General features: G+C 44.0%; 1 protein-coding gene across 1 annotated transcript; it reads left to right on the plus strand.

Annotated features, from left to right (window-relative positions):
* Positions 1-1,802: 1,802 nt before the first annotated feature.
* Positions 1,803-19,988, plus strand: LOC123448681 (putative tRNA pseudouridine synthase). Its single transcript, XM_045125649.1, has 7 exons — positions 1,803-2,212; positions 2,315-2,350; positions 2,825-2,937; positions 3,048-3,196; positions 3,421-3,565; positions 18,457-18,858; positions 19,268-19,988. Exons 1-7 carry the CDS (start codon positions 1,927-1,929, stop codon positions 19,697-19,699), a joined length of 1,563 nt encoding a protein of 520 aa, XP_044981584.1. The 5' UTR covers positions 1,803-1,926; the 3' UTR covers positions 19,700-19,988.
* Positions 19,989-21,420: the final 1,432 nt, after the last annotated feature.

The raw sequence follows: 21,420 nt of genomic DNA on the forward strand, positions 1-21,420 counted from the left end.
TTCATCTCTTTGTACACTTTTCTTTGATGTATGCTCGCATAACTCCCTATTTGGTTTTATGAAATTTGTTTGCATGTCACAAATTTTTGCACCCAGATCTTTGATGCAAGCATGCTATTTTGCATTTTTCAAATTTCTATGCTTCCAATAATTTTCATATATGTTGTTCTACTAACAAATTTTGCTTCAAAGCACCATGCTTTCTAGGTCACATATGTGCCTTTCTTATGTAATGATGCAATGCCACACCACAACTATGCTTCTTGATTTAGTATTTTTGCTTCAAGAGCATATATGACCTTTCGAATTTAAATTAGCCCGCTTCATATTTTTCTCATTTTATGCAAAGGATGCATTTCATGATTTATGTGAATAACCTCTAGATACATCCATTTTTATCTATTTATGCGACAAGTAAATCCGGATGGATGGAGTAGTAATGTATATGTTCATTGTGGATGTCATGATACGAAGTGCTTGCATATTTATTTTAGGTTGAAGATCCTCTCCTCGCACTCTCTCCATGGTTGTATGCATGTATGTAAGTTTATGCTTTCATTATTTATGTTTTTCATGCTCCTTTCATTATATACTCTCATGTTTTCTAACAAAATTAAGCCGGACAGGTTTTCCAAGCCATCTGCTAGTTGATGTAATTCTATGCTATCATGCTACTTCATAATTTTTTCTAAAATGTCAGTTTTTTTTGCTTTGACCATACATATGTTTTCCATATTTTTGCATGAAACGCACCTGTGCTTCTATGCTACCAACCAAACATGTTATTGCCATCATACATAATCTTGTTTATGCTTCAAGTCGATTGCTGGTAATTTGGTTGTTGTTTTGGTGAACTTATGTATGCAAATTTCTGGTATAGATAGTGACTTCTTGTTGTATTCCCAGGAAAGGCTATGCATTGGCGGTATGTAGCAGCTGAAGCCGAGTTCATGAAGGCGTTTGCGAGACATCCTAGGAATCTACAGTAGGGGGGGTGAATGCAACCAAAAAGAAGGTGGGGAAGATGTTGCTTGAACTGGATAAGACGCACTCTGAATTGTAATTTCTATTACCTTGGAAACATAATCAGATGAAAAAGTAGCATTTTTTATGTTTAACGGAAACAAATATATGGGCTATTGGATTCGAGTAGACTTGAATACATTTTTGCATCATTGTAAAAAAATAGCTTAACACTGGATGCAATTTTTTGTTAGATAGAAACAAATCTCATTTTGGATGGAAGCAATTCTTTTATAAGACAGAAACACATTGAAAGCAAATACACTGGATGCAATTTTTTGTTAGATAGTAGAAACAAATCATGTTTTGGGTGGAAGCAAATTTTGTATTTGACCAAAGCACATTGAAAGCAAATATATTGGATGCAATTTTGTTAGATAGAAACAAATCTTATTTTGGATGGAAGCAAAAAAAATCTGGTACAAACATATTCGAATCAAATATTCTTTTCGGCATAAACTCAATAGTAATACTATGGAAGCATAGTTTATTTTCCAATAAGGAAGCTATGCCTGATGGAAGGATAATTTTATTTTTCGAGATCTTAGTTGGAGGAAGCAAGGGAGATAATCGAGCAGTGCATGTACTTTGCTGGAGCAGTTACGGTCAAGAAAATTTAGTGCTGGCCTATTAATAAGCGAACCCAGCAAATCTTGTAGGTGGCTAACAATCTGGTCGGACGACTTACCTGCATGTGATAGAACGGCCTTCTACTAGTCTCATAGGTAGCAAAGTGACGCGCACTTTAACTTCAAGCCCTCTCTAATGCTAGGCCGAGTGACTACTCTTCTCTCTCCGTTCACAAATCTAATCCGGCCTATTCTACAAAAGAAAAAATATTTTTTTAATCCGGTCATCTTTTCACGTTTGCTTGGACGGTTGAACCTTCCTCCCGTCTCGCCCATGGCCGCCGCCGCCGCCGCTGCCACGACGTCGTCGTGGCTTCTCTGGAGACCCTTCTCTTCCACTATCCTCACACGGTGCACGAACCCCAGGCTCCTCCGTACCACCCTATGCTTCTCCCACTCTGCCTCCGCCCCCGCCCTCGGCGCCGCCTCTTTACAGCCAACCTCGCCTCCTCCTCCGCCTACGACCTGCTCCAGCGCTGGAAGTGGCGGGATGAGGTGGGAGTCTACGCGGAAGAAGAGGGTCGTGCTCCGCGTCGGCTACGTCGGCAGCGAATACCGAGGTTGGATGGGATGCCTTGCTCGTTGGTTTCTATCACTGTGATGCGTGCCAGGTCGGTCTTTGCTTGAGGCATTGATCCAGTGCATTGGTCTTTTTCTTTCAGGTCTTCAGAAGCAGCGAGATCTCAGCGGCGATTCAAGTAATCTCTTTTGTTTTGTTATAGCTTGAGTTGTTGATATATCAGCTGTTATTTATTTATTGCGATTTGATGCTTGAATTTCAAAAAAAGCATTGCGGGGAAGTACATGTGTTTCATGTTGGTTGCATCGAATTGTCATCACTCGTTCTCTCTATGGGAACTGGGACCTCTGCCTGGAATGTGACATATTTTCTCAATAAATAAAGTATGTCATTACCGTTAACGTGAAATACTTTATACGTGGTGTCATGCTTTGTTCTGTGGCATTGATTATGTGTGTGACAATGGAAGTACGTATATAACATGAATGCTATTTATGGGTGCACAAGTATAGTTATTCCACCAGGAATTCTATTTGTTATTTAGTCAGATGCCAAAAAAAGGGGTGATTCTAAGTTGACCCTTGTTTCTACGTCAAGTATCATCATAGAGGATTAGATAATGCTGATTAAAAGTTCCTGTCTTCTTCTGTAGCCATTGAGTCAGTTTTGGAATCTGCCATCTTCAAGGCAGGGGGCATTCTTGAGAGTAATTATGGAAAGTTGCAAAAAGTTGGTTGGGAACGGAGCAGCCGAACTGATAAAGGGGTAGGACTTGAGAGTTTAACCTCTTGGATTTCCTAATTGAGCGAAAAAAAATATGTGTATTTTTTTGGCTAACAATGCTTTCATGCATGCTCAGTATGGTCTAATTTCAGGTACATTCACTGGCTACAATGATCTCACTTAAGATGGAAATCCCTGATCGAGCATGGGAGAAGGATCCTGATGGCATTGCTCTTGCGAACTTTATTAACTCGAATTTACCAGATAATATCAAAGTTTTCAGTATCTTGCCTGCTCAAAGGTACCAGGGATGTTTCTCATGTCCCATGGTTAACATATTATGCATAAGTGTGTTTATTGGGACTGTGGGGATGCTGCCGAGATCCTATCTCGGTGAACACATGGTGGATGTTTTGTCTTATCAATTTTTCAGAAATGAACATTTGGGGGAACGCCTTAATACGAAAACATATTTATGCATAAACAACAACATTTTCCCATGACATGGTCTGCATTTAATCGTAGGAGTTTTGATGTAAGGAGGGAATGCTTGTACCGGGAGTACTTCTATCTTCTGCCTGCTGAAATTATTGGAATTAAAAGCAGTTGTAGCTCTGGAGAAGTGGAGGAGCACTTAATTGAATTCAATAACATACTGAAAGGTTTTGAGGTAAATTTCTGATTAAATATGTCTTTTGTGTGCTATGGACTTGTTTGTGCAGAAGAACAGGGTTTGTTAATACTTCAATGAATCGACTGATAACAAACATATGTTGGGGGAGACATATTGATATAATTGTGATGAATAAGACTGAGACATAAGAGAGAATATTACAAGTGATAATCAGATCTGACCTGTTAGTCCACTGAATATGATCTTAAATTTGATCTGTACCCTGTCATCTTTCTGAATTTTCTTTGTTACAGCCTATGAGAACAAACATTGGCATGGAAAACACCTCAGCAGTGCAAATTAACCATGAAAATCGAGATAATGGGGTAATAGCATAATTAAGCAGGTTCAGTAGCTTCATTGTGGTCTACTGTGGTGCTTTCTACCTGCTTTACCATTGAATGGACCTCAGCGAACAGTTAAACAATTTTGGTGATTTGCTAGACAAAAAATGAAGTACAAGGCGACATTAATAAAGCTGAACAATTGAGCACGTATTGTTCAATGTAATTTTCGCTTATACAGTTTCCAAAATTAATATAAATCTGTAAGAAGGCCAAGATCCGATAGAGGAGGACGAGGGGTGTTGACCAAGTCAAATGCATGAAGGATGGAGCAGACCAACTCCTGGTGAAGTACGACGAGATTAAGCATAGATGGCATGAGTATTTTGATAAGTTGTTCAATGGGGAGAATGAGAGCTCTACCATTGAACTGGACGACTCCTTTGATGATACCAACAGGTGTTTTGTGCGCTGAATCCAAGGGTGTGAGGTCAAAGAGGCTTTAAGAAGGATGAAAGGAGGCAATGCAATGGGTCCTGATTGTATACCCATTGAGGTGTGGAGAGGCCTTGGTGACATAGCGATAGTATGGTTAACTAAGCTTTTCAACCTCATCTTTTGGGCAAACAAGATGCCAGAAGGATGGGGAACGACTATATTAGTACCAATCTTCAAGAACAAGGGGGATGTTCAAAATTGTACTAATTACCGTAAAACTAAGCTGATAAGCCGTACAATGAAGCCGTGGGATGTTAGGAATATGCAACATTGAAAGGATCGATATGGTTGACTAGAGGGGGGGGGGGGGTGAATAGGCAACGACCATTTTTTTAATAATTCTTAACAAGTTAGGGTTAGCAACATAAATGTTCTCTAAAATGACAACTACGTAATGAACCTATATGATGCTTCCAACTATAATCGCTAAGGCAAGTAAGAAATAGTCTACAACAAAAACATACACAATGTAAAGATTAGAGATAACCGCAAGTGGAACCAATGAAGACGAGGATGTTTTACCGAAGTTCCTTCCCTTTGACAGGAATTACGTCTCCGTTGAAGCGGTGTAGAGGCACAATGCTCCCCAATAAGCCACTAGGGCCACCGTATTCTCCTCACGCCCTCACACAATGCAAGGTGCCGTGATTCCACTATAGGTGCTCTTGAAGGCGGCGACCGAACCTTTACAAACAAGGTTGGGGCAAACTCCACACAAGCTTGGAGGCTCCCAACAAGACCACGAAGCTTCACCACAATGGAATGTGGCTCCGAGGTGATATCAACCGTCTAGGGTGCTCAAACACCCAAGAGTAACAAGATCCGCAAGGGATTAGTGGGGGGAATTAATTTTCTCTTGGTGTAAGTGTAGATCTAGGCCTTCTCAACCAATCCCTAGGAAATCAACAAGTTTGATTGGCTAGGGAGAGAGATCAGACACTTTTGAGCTTAGAGAGCAACAATGGAGCTTGGGAGGGTCAAAGGTAGGGTTCTTGAGCAAGAAGAACCCTTTATATAGCGGGGGAAAAATCCAACCGTTTTCCCACTCACAGCACGAGCCTATCGCTGGCTGCAGCGGTACTACTACCGCTGACCCTCCAGCGGTACTACCGCTGAGCCCATGGTAGCGCAAAGATACTACCGGGCCAACCACCGTCAAGAAAGTCTTCGCAAAAAGTCCGACGTAGTACAGCCGCAAGGATGACGGTACTAAAGTCCTGGAGCGGTACTGAAAGTACGTTATATCGACTAGAGGGGGGTGAATAGGAGATTTTTAGAATTTCATCACTGAGGAAATTCCTTTTGAGGAAATTCCTCACTGATGACTAACTTACAGCGGAAACAGTAAAGGATCAGGAGTGCAAAGTTTCACTACAATAGTTTTTCAGGATGAAGAATATGAAAACAGTTTGCACAGTATGCAGGCACGCAGAAAACAGATGAGGATTAACTTCCGTGAAGAATTTGGGGTTGAGGAATTTCAGAGAAAGTCTTCAGCAAATTCTTCAAACAGTGACAGTGAAAATCATCAACACACAATCTGAGTATATAAAGAGTTGAGGAAATAGAACCCGTATCACAATGAAGACAGTGGTTGATGACCCATTTCCAACTGCTGTGACAGTTGTACATCTGCTTTGAAGCGGCTTGGTATTGAAACCAATGGACACAGTCCCGGGACACACAGTCCTTACCGTATTTTCCTTGGGCTAAGAACACACAGTCCTCGCCCAACACTCGTGGTAAGTCTTCAGGGCAGACTTCCAAACCCTCACAAACTTGGTCATCTGACGATCCACAATTGACTGCTGGATTGCTTTAGACCATGACGCCTAACCATCTGGACGATGCACAGTCCTCAAAGGTAAAAGGCTTCAGTTCCACACAGGAACAACTTCTTCAGTGATGCTCAATCACTTGGTTTTCGGTTTGTGGTTTGGTGTTTGGGGTATTTCCTCACTGATGAATTACTCTCAAGACTCTGAGGAATTTGGGTTGCTCTTATGACAAGTGTCAGTTTCTAACGGAGCAGCCAACCAGCTAATGGTTGTGGGGGGCGGCTATTTATAGCCTGGGAGCATCCCGACATGATTTGACATTAATGCCCTTAAATAATATGACCGTTGGTGTGGATAAGGCCAATGATGTTGCGTGGCTATCGAAGACGGTCGGGACCCTCAACTGTGAGAGTCCTCATGTCACTCATATTTCTCACTTGAGGCTTTTGGTAGGATTAGGCTCGGGTTGAGCATCATGAGGAAATTCATTACAATGTGTTACCTTGACCCCCTTTAACAATACGGCGTTCCTATTACTCAAGTGTGAAAAAAATGAAACAGAAAGGATAAATCTTCATGCTTCAAAATCTTCAGATGAATTATCTTCAGGACACACCGAATTCCTCAATTTCAATATCTTCATGAGGAATATCAATTTCATCGCAAATTCTTCGCGATTCAAATCTTCAGCTTCAGTCCAATTTCTTCAACCGAAGATATACATTTTTAGGGGTCGATATTCATCGAATATTTCAAACTCCTCAACGACTTATAGATCCTGTGTACACTCAAGAACACATTAGATACTTAACCTATAAGTCTTCAAACCACCAAAAGCACTAAGGGGCACTAGATGCACTTACAGGTACTACCGCTGACCAGGGGCGGTACTACCGCCAGCCCGAGCGGTACTACCGCCAGCCCTAGCGGTAGTACCGCCAGCTCTAGCGGTACTACCGCTAGGGCCAACGGTACTATCGCTAGGGGACCTCTTAGGTGCTGCAGAAGGAAATTGAGAGACAACATCCTGATCAACTTGATTTTCGACTTGAGCAGGCTCGCTGGTTTGTCCTTGATCTTGTGGTTGCTCTTGATCTTGATCTTGTGCCTTTATTTGGTCTGGATCTTGTAGTTGCACTTGATCTTGATCTTGAGCAGATTCGGAACCTTGTGTAAGCACTTGGACATCATGGGGCACATCACCATCTTTGAGCAATTGATCTTGTCCTTGAACTTGTTTGACTGGTTGAGGGTTTTCTCTTTGTTCATCGGAAGCGTGTGGGGCTTGTGAGGATGATGCTCTACTTGAGTAGAGCATTGTCCTTCTCCTTCGGCCACAAGGGGTTCCTCAATGGGGAGTATTTGACCAATCCCCATTCTTCTTATGGCTTGGGAAGGAATTTCATCACCTACATCACAGAGACCACTTTGCTCCACTTGGGAGCCATTATTTTCATCAAACTCCACGGTACACGTTTCCTCAATGAGCCCGGTGGACTTGTTGAGGACACGGTAAGCATGAGAGTTTGTAGCATAACCAACAAAGATGCCCTCTTGAGCTCTAGAATCAAATTTAGCTAAACGTGCACCTTTCTTGAGAATGAAACACTTACACCTGAATACCCGGAAGTACTTGAGATTGGGTTTGTTTCCGGTGAGAATCTCATATGGGGTCTTGTTCAAGCCTTTGCGGATATAGAGCCGATTGGATGCATGACATGCTGTGTTGATGGCTTCGGCCCAAAAGTTATATGGAGATTTGAATTCCGACATCATTGTTCTTGCCGCGTCCATCAACGTCTGATTTTTCCTTTCTGCCACACCATTTTGTTGAGGGGTGTATGGTGCTGAATATTGATGTTTTATTCCCTCATAACCTAGAAACTCATACAAGGTGTAGTTCTTGAACTCGGTGCCGTTGTCACTTCTAATCATCAAAATCTTTGCTTCATGTTGATGTTGAGCTTCATTAGTAAAGTTGATGACAGTTTGTTGAGTCTCACTCTTCCTCTTGAAGAAATATACCCAGGTGTATCTTGAGTAGTCATCAACAATCACCAAACAGTATTTTCTGACCCCAAGACTATCAAATGATGGAGGACCGAAGAGATTCATATAAAGGAGCTCCAACGGCCTCTTAGTGTAAATGTTAGTCGTTGGACGATGAGCAGTTTCATGAATCTTCCCTTCAATGCAGGCACTGCAAGCACGATTCTGGCAAAACTCACATTCGTTAGTCCACGAATATGGTCCCCTTTGAGGAGACTTTGCAAAGATCTCATATTGACATGAGCTAGTCGGCGATGCCAAAGCCAGCCCACATCAACTTTAGCCATTAGACAAGTCACAGTCTTAGTGGGTCGCTTTGAAAAGTTCACCACATAAAGACCATTTTCGACATATCCAACATAGGCTACTTTAAGAGTCTTGCTCCACAAAAGGACCACGGTATCAAGATTAAAGAATGTGGAAAAGCCCATAATTGCAAGTTGACGAACTGAAAGTAAATTGTAAGCAAGGGACTCAACAAGCATGACCTTCTCAATAGATAACTCTTGAGAGATGACCACCTTACCAAATCCCAATACCTTTGACGATGATGCATCGACGAATTGGACATGGGTGGGCATAGATGGGGAAGGATGCACATCCACCACTAAGTCCTTGCTTCCGGTCATATGATTTGTTGCTCCACTATCGAGCAACCATGACACCCCACCGGAAGCAAACTCCTGCAATAGATCAAGGCTTGGTTTTAGGTACCCATTTTTGAATGGGTCCTTTAATGTTAGAGATAAGGGTCTTAGGAACCCAAATAGCCCATTCAATGTTCTCATAGTAAGAACCAACAAATCTGGCATAAACATGCCCCTCACCAGCACGACATAAAACATAGGATGGATTGAGTTTGCCGGCTGTGTTGGTAGGAATGGTTTTGCCCTTCTTGACGCTACCATTCTCCACCTTGTTCCTGTTCTCCTCCCGAGTCCCTTCGCCCTCTTTGACAAAGATGTCCATGAGGGTAGGGGATCGTTTGTTCCTGGTCTTCCTTTTTCTTTTCGACTTGGATGTAAGTCCAAGTCCCTCCTTTCCTACAACACCCTTTTGATTGCTCAAGAGGTCATTCAGGTTCTTCTCGCCTTGGATGCATGACAAAAGGCCTTTCTCAAGTTGATCTTTCAAATTGGCATTTTCCTCCACAAGATGTACATGCTCACAACAAGGGTTAGTTGTACAAGCATTATCAATTATAACGAAAGGAGGACAAGTAGAGATCTCCTTTGTAAGCTTTGCTTGGAGTTGATCATGAGACTCTTTCAGGGAGAAATGAGCACCTTTCAAGACCTTGTGAGCCTTGTCAAGTGTGTCAAACTCCACTTTGAGTCTATCATGGCCAACCCCAAGTGTAGCCTTTTCAGACTTAAGCACACGAGTAAGAACAATAGCATGATCTAGTTCTTTTTGCAATTTAGCGCAGTCATCGTTTTATGACTCCTCAAGAGCCAAACGAAGAGTGCGCTCCTTTTCTAGTGCAATAGATAATTCAGCAATCTCATCGGCATAGTCACGACTATGTCCTTGCAGCTCGGAGATGGTCTCCTCATGAGACTCGATGAGGTCATTAACCTCACCCAGATGTTCCAAAAGAGCAACAAAGTGCTTCTTGGGTTCTCCTTTGATCGTACACAGAAATTTGTCAAGATCATGCTCATTAAGTTCCACAACATCACTATCATCAACACAATTCAACAATGAAGGAGCAGTAGTGATGTTAGTCTTAATGCTGGGTGTTACCTCATCGATACCTTTGGCCATGAGGCACTTGGCTATGTGGTTATCGTTGGGGGCGTTGAAGAGACACATTCTTGGGAGAAGGGGTGGCAATGGCGACAGTCGTAGTTGCCACCATATCATCATCGTCATCATCATCGGAGGGGTACTCTTCAAGTGCCACCATACCCTTTGGGTGGGGTTTCTTGACAAAGTTGTTCTTGTTTGGGAATGACTTGGTTTTGTCTTTGCGAATGAGCTTGCCCCTGTTGTCTTCCCTCTTCTCATAGGGACATTCTGCTACGAAGTGACTCACATTACCGTAGTTATAGCATGTCCTCACACGTTGCTTGGATTTGAACCCACTTGAGTTGTTCTTGGAGAAGTTGGGTCTTGAGTTCCTCTTGTTGCCCTAGAATTGGCTTGACGAAAGAGCCATGTGCTCGTGATAAGCATACTTAGTGTCTTCAGGGCAGCTCTCCTCTTCCTCATCCTCTTCTTCTTCTTCAGAAGCAGCCTTTGCCTTTAAAGCAAGGTTGGGTGAAGCTGTCTTTGACCGAACACGAGCAAGTGCATTGTCAGTGGTCTCGTTCATGATTGACATTGCAATGAATTCATCCAACACCTCACTGGAAGACAAGGAGTGGAAATCTGGTCGTTGGCGAATGACTGATGACATGGCTTTGTTGAATGGCATGATGGCCTTGAGAAACTTGCGCTTGATCCATGTGTCATCCACATCCTTGCTCCCATGATCCTTGAGAGCAACAACAATAGCAGTCACCCTTCGATAGAGATCACGAGGGTCCTCATCTTCCTTCATCACAAACTCATCGGCCGTATCAAGCACCACTTCATAGTTAGACCGTTGAATGTTTGAGCTTCCCTTGTACAACACCATAATGTGCTCCCAACAGTCCTTAGCCAGAATGAAGGGGCGCAAGTGAGGAAGATCTTCAGGAGGTACTGCGGACTGGAGAATAAACAATGCGGAGTGATTATATTGATTGTCCGCTTCTTCTCTTGGAGTGAGGTTGCTTGGGTCATGAGGATAGTAGCCTTGCTCGATGATTCTCCATAAATTTGTTGAGCTGTGATTCAAATGAGACTTAATAGAAAACACCCAGTTAGCAAAATCACCCTTAACAAGCTTAGGAGGAGGACCAAGAAGGTTAAGACGCGGTGTAGGAACTGGTCCTCCATAGACCACGGGAGGTGGAACTGAGACATAGGTTCCAGTCCCATTATTTTCGAGAGGGGAAGAAGGTCGCATATCTTTAGCCGCTTCCCCAGAGGAATTGGCCTCCGAATCCGTGTTGGCGGGTTTAACCACCAACGCCGGTTCGGAAGAACTTTTAATTCCCTCGATTAACTCTTTAAGCATGGTCTTGACTTCGTTCGTCAAGGACGTCTTGACGTGGGCCATAGCCGCATTCAAGTCGTCCCTTGTGACCGAAGTCAAGGCCATGGCCTCTGGTTGCCAATGGGGTCCTTCCTCATCATCCTCCATCCCCTTCGGGTGGTGAAACCCTTAATAAAGAGACGTGGCTCTGATACCAATTGAAATTATCGATATGGTTGACTAGAGGGGGGGGGGTGAATAGGCAACGACCACTTTTTTAATAATTCTTAACAAGTTAGGGTTAGCAACAAAAAGGTTCTCTAAAATGACAACTACGTGATGAACCTATATGATGCTTCCAACTATAATCGCTAAGGCAAGTAAAAAATAGTCTACAACAAAAACATACACAATGTAAAGATCAGAGATAACCGCAAGTGGAACCAATGAAGACGAGGATGTGTTACCGAAGTTTCTTCCCTTTGACAGGAATTACGTCTTCGTTGGAGCGGTGTGGAGGCACAATGCTCCCCAATAAGCCATTAGGGCCACCGTATTCTCCTCACGCCCTCACACAATGCAAGGTGCCGTGATTCCACTATAGGTGCTCTTGAAGGCGGCGACCGAACCTTTACAAACAAGGTTGGGGCAAACTCCACACAAGCTTGGAGGCTCCCAACAAGACCACGGAGCTTCACCACAATGGAATGTGGCTCCGAGGTGACATCAACCGTCTAGGGTGCTCAAACACCCAAGAGTAACAAGATCCGCAAGGGATTAGTGGGGGAATCAATTTTCTCTTGGTGGAAGTGTAAATCTAGGCCTTCTCAACCAATCCCTAGGAAATCAACAAGTTTGATTGGCTAGGGAGAGAGATCGGGCACTTTTGAGCTTAGGGAGCAACAATGGTGCTTGGGAGGGTCAAAGGTAGGGTTCTTGAGCAAGAAGAATCCTTTATATAGTGGGGGGAAAATCCAACCGTTTTCCCACTCACAACACGAGCCCAGCGGTACTACCGCCGGCTGCAGCGGTACTACCGCTGACCCTCCAGCGGTACTACCGCTGAGCCCATGGTAGCGCAAAGATACTACCGGGCCAATCACCGCGAAGAAAGTCTTCGCAAAAAGTCCGACGTAGTACAGCTGCAAGGATGACGGTACTAAAGTCCTGGAGTGGTACTACCACTGACCAGGGGCGGTACTACCGCTAGGGGACCTTTTTGCAAGAGGAGAAAGACCAGGGAGGGGAAAAGCTCCAAAGTTGCAGGGGAAAGGGGATGGAGAAAAAAAGTGTGCGTGCAAGATTGATTCCACCCAAACCTTCCCAATACGGATCCTCTCTTAATAGTACGACGTTCCTACGACTCAAAAACCACCAAAGAGAATCGTAGAAGACACCGTGCTTCTATTCCATGGAGGGTGCCGAATCGTCTTGTGCCTTTGTCATGTATTATCTGAAATGCTCAATGCACACGATTAGTCCATTAAGGTACTGTCATCAATCACCACAATTACTTAGGCATAAATATGCCCTAACAAACATGTATTTCCATGAGGCCATAGGCCGATATATATATACATGTACATGTGTGGAATATATGCAGGAAACCCCTTATACAATGGGATAAGTACAAAAGGGTACATGACTATATTATACTCCCTCCGTTCCTAAATATAAGTCTTTTAAGAGATTTCACTAGTAGTCTACATACAGAGCAAAATGAGTGAATCTATATTCTAAAGTATGTCTATATACATCCTTATATAGTCCACTAGTGAAATATCTAAAAAGACTTATATTTAGGAACGGAGGGAGTATATACTCTAACACCCCCCCCTCCTCAAACTTATGGTGGATAAACAACACTGAGTTTGGAGAGATAGAAGTCATGTTGCGCTCTAGTCTGGGCCTTCGTCAGGAAATCTGCCAACTGTAACTCGGAAGGCACATACTGAAGAGCAATAACCTGATCCTGCACACCAGCGCATACATAGAAAGCATCAACACCAATATGCTTGGTGAGCTCATGTTTCACAAGATCGCGCGCAATGCTAATAGCATCTGTACTGTCAGATAAGAGCAGAGTAGTTGTAGTGACAGAAACACCAAAATCCTGAAGTAACCACCGTAATCAAGTCACCTCTACCGTCAAAAGAGCCATAGCTCGCAACTCAGCCTCTGCACTCGAACGGGAAACTGCGGTCTGTTTCCTCGTCTTCCAGGCAATGAGAGAACCACCAAGAAAAACACAGTAAGCAAAAAGTGAACGACGATCTGAAGGATCACTAGCCCATGTAGCATCTGCCAGGCCTGAAGCTGTAAAGAACTAGAGCGAGGAAAGAATAGATGGTGAGAGATCGTGCCCCGAAGATATCGGAGAACATGAAGGAAGTGACTATAGTGAACCGAGGTGGGAGCGGAGACAAACTGACTCAGAATATGAACCGGATAAGAGATATCCGAACGAGTGACAGCTAGATAGACAAGACTACCAACAAGATGACGATAACGCGTCGGGTCAGGCAGGGGGTCACTTGTAAAGTCATCAGTGTCGCGTCGGGGCAAGAACATAGCAAACACAACCAAATAAACGAAGCACCAAATAATCGGGAGAACGATCAAAAAGACGCTCGAAAGGAACACCACCCTGTAGAGCAGCGGAAGGTTGTAGATTGATGAGATAGGTGGAGGTGGAGACGGCCTCAGCCCAAAAATGAGGCGGGATAGAGGCAGCGATCATCAATGCACGAGCTGTCTCAAAAAGATGACGATGCTTGCGCTCAGCCACGCCATTCTGAACGTGAGCACTAGGACAAGAGAATTGAGAAAGAGTCCCTTCTCGGCAAGAACACCACGCAACATCTTAGAAATACTCGCCAGCGGAGCCAGCACGAAACACACGAATGGGCGAAGAGAACTGAGTGTGAACCATGGCAGCAAAACGCTTATAAATAGACAACACCTCACTACGAGAAGTCATAAAATAAAGCCATGTGTATCGAAGCGAAGGGAGCCGGACCCCATACATCAGAATGGGCTAAATCAAAAGGATGCTTAGACACTGACTCACTATTTGAGTATGGTAACTGAATCTGCTTGCCAAGACGACAACCCTGACATTCTAAAGAGACATCTCCTGAGACAGACCCCAGAAGACCTCGACGAACTAAAGACGACAAACGAGAACCACAAAGATGACCAAGTCGATGATGCCACTGCTGGAAGGAACCGGTAGCGAAGGCGACCGAAGCGGAGGAACTGGCGATAGTGGTGGCAGCGGAAGGAACATGATGCCAGTCTAACTCCCAAAGGCCCTGAGAATCACGGCGGCGAGGGCCAACCCCAACCAGAGTGTGCGTGCGACGGTCCTGGACAGAACAAGAGTCAACGTCAAGGATGATGCAACAACCAGAATCAGTAAGTTGACCAGCAGAAAACAGATTCATGGTAAGTCGAGGAACATGAGCAACATCAGGAACAAAATAAGGAGTGGTAAGATTGCCTCTACTAGCAATAGAAAGAGGAGTACCATCAGCAGTGAGGACATGAACAGGAAAATCAAGCGATCTAAGAGAGGACAACGTGGAAGAATGAGAAGACATGAAAAGAACCTCCGGAGTCCAGTACCTGGAGTCCAGAACCCATGAGGATGTACCTGACTGTGTAGAAGGTGATTACTCAGTGCGGGAAGCATCAGTCACAGAACCGGCAGTACCAGTCGAGGAAGAACCTGAAGTGGCGAGCAGACGCTTAAGTCTTAGAATATCCTGCTCAGTCAAAGCGGTGGCTGAAGATGTCGAGGTAGAAGACGAAGTCCCTGAAGATGATGATCGCGCCTTGCGCAGGTGTTTCTTCTTCTGGAAGCACTGAGACTCGACATGACCACCCAAGTTGCAGTAGCCGCAATGTGGACGGGGGCGGCCCGAGCCGCCAGGAGGAGTGGGCAAGAGCGGAGGAGCATTGGAGCGAGAAGGAGTCGGTGCAGCATGTGGCATAGCAGGAGCACGAGCAACGAGCACAGAGGGACCCTCTAGTAAACCAGCACCACGTAAGCGAGTCTCCTCAGCACGAATCTCAAAAAGTGCCTCCATGAGAGAAATGCGGCCACGAGCAAACAACTGAGCATGCCGGGGCTCAAACTGCTTACGGAGCCGAGACAAGAACTCGTAGACACGATGAAACTCCAAATTGGCCTGTACAGCCTGGCAACACGGGCAAGTACGACAACCAGCACTGCGGAGAGAATCAAGCTGGCGCCAGATAACAGAACTCTGTGCATAGAAATCATCAACAGTGGAGTCACCCTGCTGAAGAGCATGCTCCTGGCGGACCACAGAGAGGTATAAGGCATCACCAGAGGGCTCATAGCGCTGACGAAGACAGGTCCACATCTCAAATACAGTAGGAAGGCCCAGAAACTCAGAGGCAAACTGAGGCAGAACACTAGTAGTGAGAACAGCTGCAGCACGAGCATCATCATCAAGCTATTGGGTGTAAACAGACAAAGCACCATGATATGCGTGAAGAGCCTCCTCATAAGTCAAAAATTGCTCGTCATAAGCACGAACAACGGTCTCATTAGCAAGCTTAGCTGCATCCTTCGCAGCCTGATTAGCATCCGCAGGAAGAACCGGTGGCGTTGGCGGAGTGGGGGCCACAGGAGAAACCGGACGAGGCGGACAACGGACCTCGCCAGAAAGAACGCCCCATAGACGGATGCCACGCATATGAATGCGCGTGAAGCCAACGAACTCGGTGCAGTTAGTGCCATAAAAAATCACCGGACAACGAGGAACAACAACATAGCCCGATGCAAGAAACATTTTTTTAGGAATATGCAGCTCGCCCGGCGGCAGCAGAGATCACGAGACCCAGCAGAGAGCAGGGATGGGATCAGGCGAGACGACGGAGAGTAGCAACGGTCGGTGAGATCCGGTGAGATCCAGCAGTTGGCGGCTGGATCGGGACAACCCGCAGCGATCCGGAGCGGGGTTGGTGGGATCGGGACAACCCACATCGACCCGGAGTGGGGTTTACTGCGAGCGGAAGATGGCAGGACGGAGGCGATCCAATCGGGAGAGACCCAGCGGCCGGCGGCTGGATCGGTACGGGAGACTGGGTGGCCCGAGTTCGACTGTAAGACCGCAGGACGGGGGCGATCCAATTGGGAGAGACCCAGCGTCCAGTGGCTGGATCGGGATGGGAGACTGGGCGGCCCGAGATCGACTGCGGGGCAGATGCGATCGACAGCAGCAACCAGCCCGACTGGATCCTTGGCCGGGAGGAGGAAGCAGCAGCCGGACCAGAGGAAACACGGCGGCGGCGGTGACGAGAAGAGGATCAAGCACGAGTCGCTTGTGCTAAAAAAAACCTAGGCTCTAATACCATGTTAGGAATATGCAACATGTAGGCCATAGGCCGATATATATATATACATGTACATTTGTGGAATATATGCAGGAAACCCCTTATACAATGGGATAAGTACAAAAGGGTACATGGCTATATTATATATACTCTAACATGGGAGAGAGTCACTGAGCATCGGTTAAGAAGAATGACAAGCGTGACCAAAAACCAGTTTGGTTTCATGCCTGGGAGGTCGACCATGAAGCCATTTTCTTGGGACAACAACTTGTGGGGAGATATAGTGAGCAAAAGGACTTGCATATGATGTTCATTGACTTGGAGAAGGCCTATGATAAAATACAACGGAATGTCATGTGGTGGGTCTTGGAGAAACACATAATCCCAACAAAGTACATTACCCTCATCAGGACATGTATGATAATGTTGTGACAATTGTTCGAACAAGTGACCGACGACACTGATGACTTTCCGACTAAAATATGACTGCACCAAGGGTCAACTTTGAGCCCTTATCTTTTTTTTTTGCTTTGGTGATGGATGAGGTCACGAGGGATATACAAGGAGATATCCCATAGTGTATGCTCTTTGCGGATGATGTCGTGCTAGTCAATGATAGTCGGACGGGGGTTGATAGGAAGTTAGAGCTATGGAGACAAACCTTGGAATCAAAAGGTTTTAGACCTAGTAGAACTAAAACCGAGTACATGAGGTGCGGTTTCAGTACTACTAGGCATGAGGAGGAGGTTTGCCTTGATGGGCAGGTGGTGCCACAGAAGAACACCTTTTGATATTTGGGGTCAATGCTACAGAAGGATGAGGATATCGATGAAGATGTGAACCATAGAATCAAAGCCAGATGGATGAAGTGGCATGAAGCTTCCGGCGTTCTCTGTGACAAGAGAGTGCCACAAAAGCTAAAATGCAGGTTTTATAGGACAGCGATTCGGCCCGCAATGTTGTATGACGCCGAGTGTTGGCCGACTAAAAGACGACATCTTCAACAGTTAGGTGTGGCGGAGATGCGCATATTGAGATGGATTTGTGCCCACACAAGGAAGGACCGGGTCCAGAATGATGATATACAAGATAGAGTTGGGGTAGAACCAACTGGAGAAGCTTGTCCATGGCCTATTCAACGCAGTCCTCCAGAAGCTCCAATGCATAGCACACGGCTAAAGCACGCTGATAATGTCGAGAGAGGGCCGGGGTAGACCGAACTTGACATGGGAGGAGTCCGTACAGGGAGATTTGAAGGACTGGAGTATCATCAGAGAACCAGCCATTGACATGGTTGCATGGGAGCTTGCTATCCATGTGCCAGAACCATGAGTTGCTTATTCTTATGGATTTCAGCTCTAGCCTATCCCAAATTGTTTTTTTTTTGAAAAGGAGGAACTTAGTCCCCGGCCTCTGCATCAGTCGATGCATGCAGCCATCTTATTAAAAGAAGGTTCAAAACAATGTCTAAGCTTCACAAGTGTTTGAAGCTCAAAAATGATAACAAAGATAAAATGAAAAACAAGCTGCCATATCCGGCGTCACTAAAAGCATACTACGATGCCTACCCCAAATTGTTACTAAAGGATGTGTAAATGACCTGCCCAATCAGGTCCAGGTGATATTTCCACGTTTCACATTTTCCCTCTGTCTTTCTAAAACAAATCATGAATATAACCCCAACTGCAAATATTTCTTCGGGTCATTGCTGGATAAATTTTTGCCATGCGAATGACGACCTTTTTGTACAACACATTTAAGGCAGATATGATCAGATAACAATTCTACCCATTCACTTTTCATCCAATTGTTTCCGCACAAGCTTAATTGTACTGTTCCTACTTGCAGGGAAACCACCCATTTCATAATTACACTGCTCGTGCCAAGTATAGAAAAGTTCTAGCTGGAGCACACCGAAGGGCCAAAGAAACAAGCACAGCAGCGCATTCCATTCCCTCCGAAATGGTTGCGGACCAAAGCACTTCCAGTGCAGATGATGAATATTTAAACTTTCCATCAATACTTGATTCTAGTGCACGAGAAGACAATTGTAAGATGGATAATCCTGAACTGCCTCAGAGTCGTGTGCAAATTCAAGCTAGATGGCTCCATGAGCCTAATGACAATGATAGACTAAGTGCATCACACTTCAGAGATATCCTCACCTGCTCATGTGGAGAGTTGCAGAGTTCATCAGGAGTTCAATTTGTGGAACTGACGATATGTGGAGTATCTTTTATGCTACATCAGGTATGCAGAGTCTATGAAGAAATACTCAGCAATGAAAGCAAAATTCACAAGATGATGTCATTTTTTTTTTACTTTCAGACTATCTTTCTAGGCTAAGTTATTTTTCTGTGTTGTCAATGGAATGGTATATTCTTAATGCCCGTTGCCCCTCTTCACTAACTAGCTCTCTCTAAGTTGGATATGTGGTTAGTAAACAGTAGTATTCATCATTTAGTGTTAATAAACTAGTCCTTTCTTGAATGTATGCTTAACCAATAGACTAGTTTAGTTTGGGTTTTAGGATGTACTCTGTAGAATTTATTGCTGATATACTAAATTAGCATGATGTTTGAGATGAATGTATGTTCTAACAGTAAAAGTATTATGCATACAGATCTCTGACTTTTCAGTGATGCTTTCTTGACCTCAGATCCGGAAAATGGTTGGTACCGCGGTGGCAGTGAAGCGCGGATTACTACCCAAGGATATTATAAAACTTTCACTTGCAAAGTTTTCTCGCATCGTTTTACCAATCGCGCCCTCTGAAGTTCTGATCCTTAGAGATAACAGTTTCTGCACAAGGAACAAGCAAGGGAGTATTGTTCGTCCTGGCATGCAGTCAATTAATGAATCTGAAGAAATCAAGAAGGGTGTAATGGAATTCTACAAGGTGGCTCTTGTGCCCGAGCTAGCAAAATTCCTGGATGAATCCCTGCCTCCGTGGCAAGAATGGGTGGAGAACTTGGACCACTTCACCAGCATACCAGATTCTCAGTTGGATGAAGTTAGGACAGCTTATCGAGCATGGAAAGACGATTACGACCGGGTAAAAATGGCTCGAAAGAATACTGGAAGTGGCTAATATGTCTTTATCAAGCTGATCACAAAGAGGACGAGGAACTAAACCACATACCCTGAAAGTAATGTTTTTCTCAGAGAAGACAATCCTCCGCAAAGGAGCCATACTTTTTTGGTAGGCAATGTTAGGGGTTGCCGTTTATCTTCCCAAAGTCAACAGTGAGAGCCTGAAACATTGATTGATCAGACTAGGAAAACCTGCAGACTGTAAGTGTTGAATTTTTGCTTCATTTTCATCAAATTTGCGAAAGTATTGATGCAATAACGAAGAATTAAATGCCTGCTTTTAGTCCCTCCTTACAAATGAGTAGTATATAAATATTATATTTCATTTTGGTGATGAAAAGTAGGGCATTCATTAGTTAGATGCCCTTCTCAGGGGCCATTGCCAATATGCAGTTTTCCTTGGCTCTCTTCATTTCATATAACCAGTCACCTACTCCCTCCGTTCCAAAATATAAGACCTTTTAGAGATTCCACTAGAAGACTACACACGGAGCAAAATGAATGAATCTATATTCTAAAATATGTCTATGTAAATCCGTATGTAGTTCGTAGTGCAATCTTTAAAAGGTCTTATATTTAGAAACGGAGGGAGTATATAATATTGTAGTCTTCTAGGGCATCTCTAACGTTGACCCACAAAGTTCCTTTTGCGTCCATTGTCTAGTCCTGTATATTTTGGAACAATTTTAATGAAAATTGAACGCATCGACAATATTTGTTCATACTTGGATGATTTTGTACATAATCCGGATGATTTTGATCTAAATTGGAGCAAATTCATTACATTTAGACTTATTTCAACTAGATCGGACTTTAAATCTAGTCTAAAGTGACCTTCGTCTCCAGAAAATGAAGCCCCATCCGACCTATAAATCCGTCTGATACTGGATGTATTGCCAGCGGCAGTGGCGGATATTACGGGCGGTGCGGTAGGAGTCGACGTGCACCTTCTATTCGGCCACGTTCATGTCCGTCTGCTGCCCGTCAATAATCTCGTCGCCAGTTGCCAACCGCTATATAAACCATGCTCGCCTGTTCGCTGTTCCTCGACCGTCGCCAGTTGCCCACCGCTATATAAACCACGCTCGCCTGTTCGCTGTTCCTCGACAATCGTGTGCATGTTTAATGTACGTAGTAGGAGTCAAAGGACGACGCTCTCGATCGACGGGCCGTTTCAATGCGCGAGCGTTGTGAGGGGTTGCGTTACTTTGAGCCGGAATGAATGCATTATTGGTACTAGTAGCACAAATGCCTGTGCGTTGCAACGAGAGAAAAATGAACAATGAAAAAAATGTAGTCCATTGATAAAAACACGCGTGGGTACTATAAAAAAACACGTGCATAAGGTCTTAGATTATAAAATATATACAAAGAAAGAACCTAGTGCAAGTACATCATGTTCAAAGATTATAACATTTTCCAAATATTGATGCTTAAGTTAACATGTTACAATATAAATACTCGGTACGAAATAAAGACAAATATTGATTAGCATTGTATCCTATATAGTATTTTTAAAATATTTAACATGTAAAATAACAACATATTCAAACTCTATACATTTTTCTAATCAAGTTTCATATATAACATGCTTAAATTGAATTTACGGTTTAAAAGATATTGTTATTTGAAAATACATATTTATTCTGAATGAACTTCGAGGTTATTAACGCATATGTGAGGGGTTTATGTAAAATATTTAGAAAACGACACACTCTG

The sequence above is a fragment of the Hordeum vulgare genome, chromosome 4H (genome assembly GCF_904849725.1).
Source record: "Hordeum vulgare subsp. vulgare chromosome 4H, MorexV3_pseudomolecules_assembly, whole genome shotgun sequence".
NCBI classification, from domain to species: Eukaryota; Viridiplantae; Streptophyta; class Magnoliopsida; order Poales; family Poaceae; genus Hordeum; species Hordeum vulgare.

Coding starts and splice junctions, on each gene's coding strand:
- LOC123448681 (XM_045125649.1), top strand. CDS start 1,927: ATGGCCGCCGCCGCCGCCGCTGCCACGACGTCGTCGTGGCTTCTCTGG. Junction 2,351..2,824: donor AGATCTCAGCGGCGATTCAA/GTAATCTCTTTT, acceptor CTTCTTCTGTAG/CCATTGAGTCAGTTTTGGAA. Junction 2,938..3,047: donor GCAGCCGAACTGATAAAGGG/GTAGGACTTGAG, acceptor GTCTAATTTCAG/GTACATTCACTGGCTACAAT.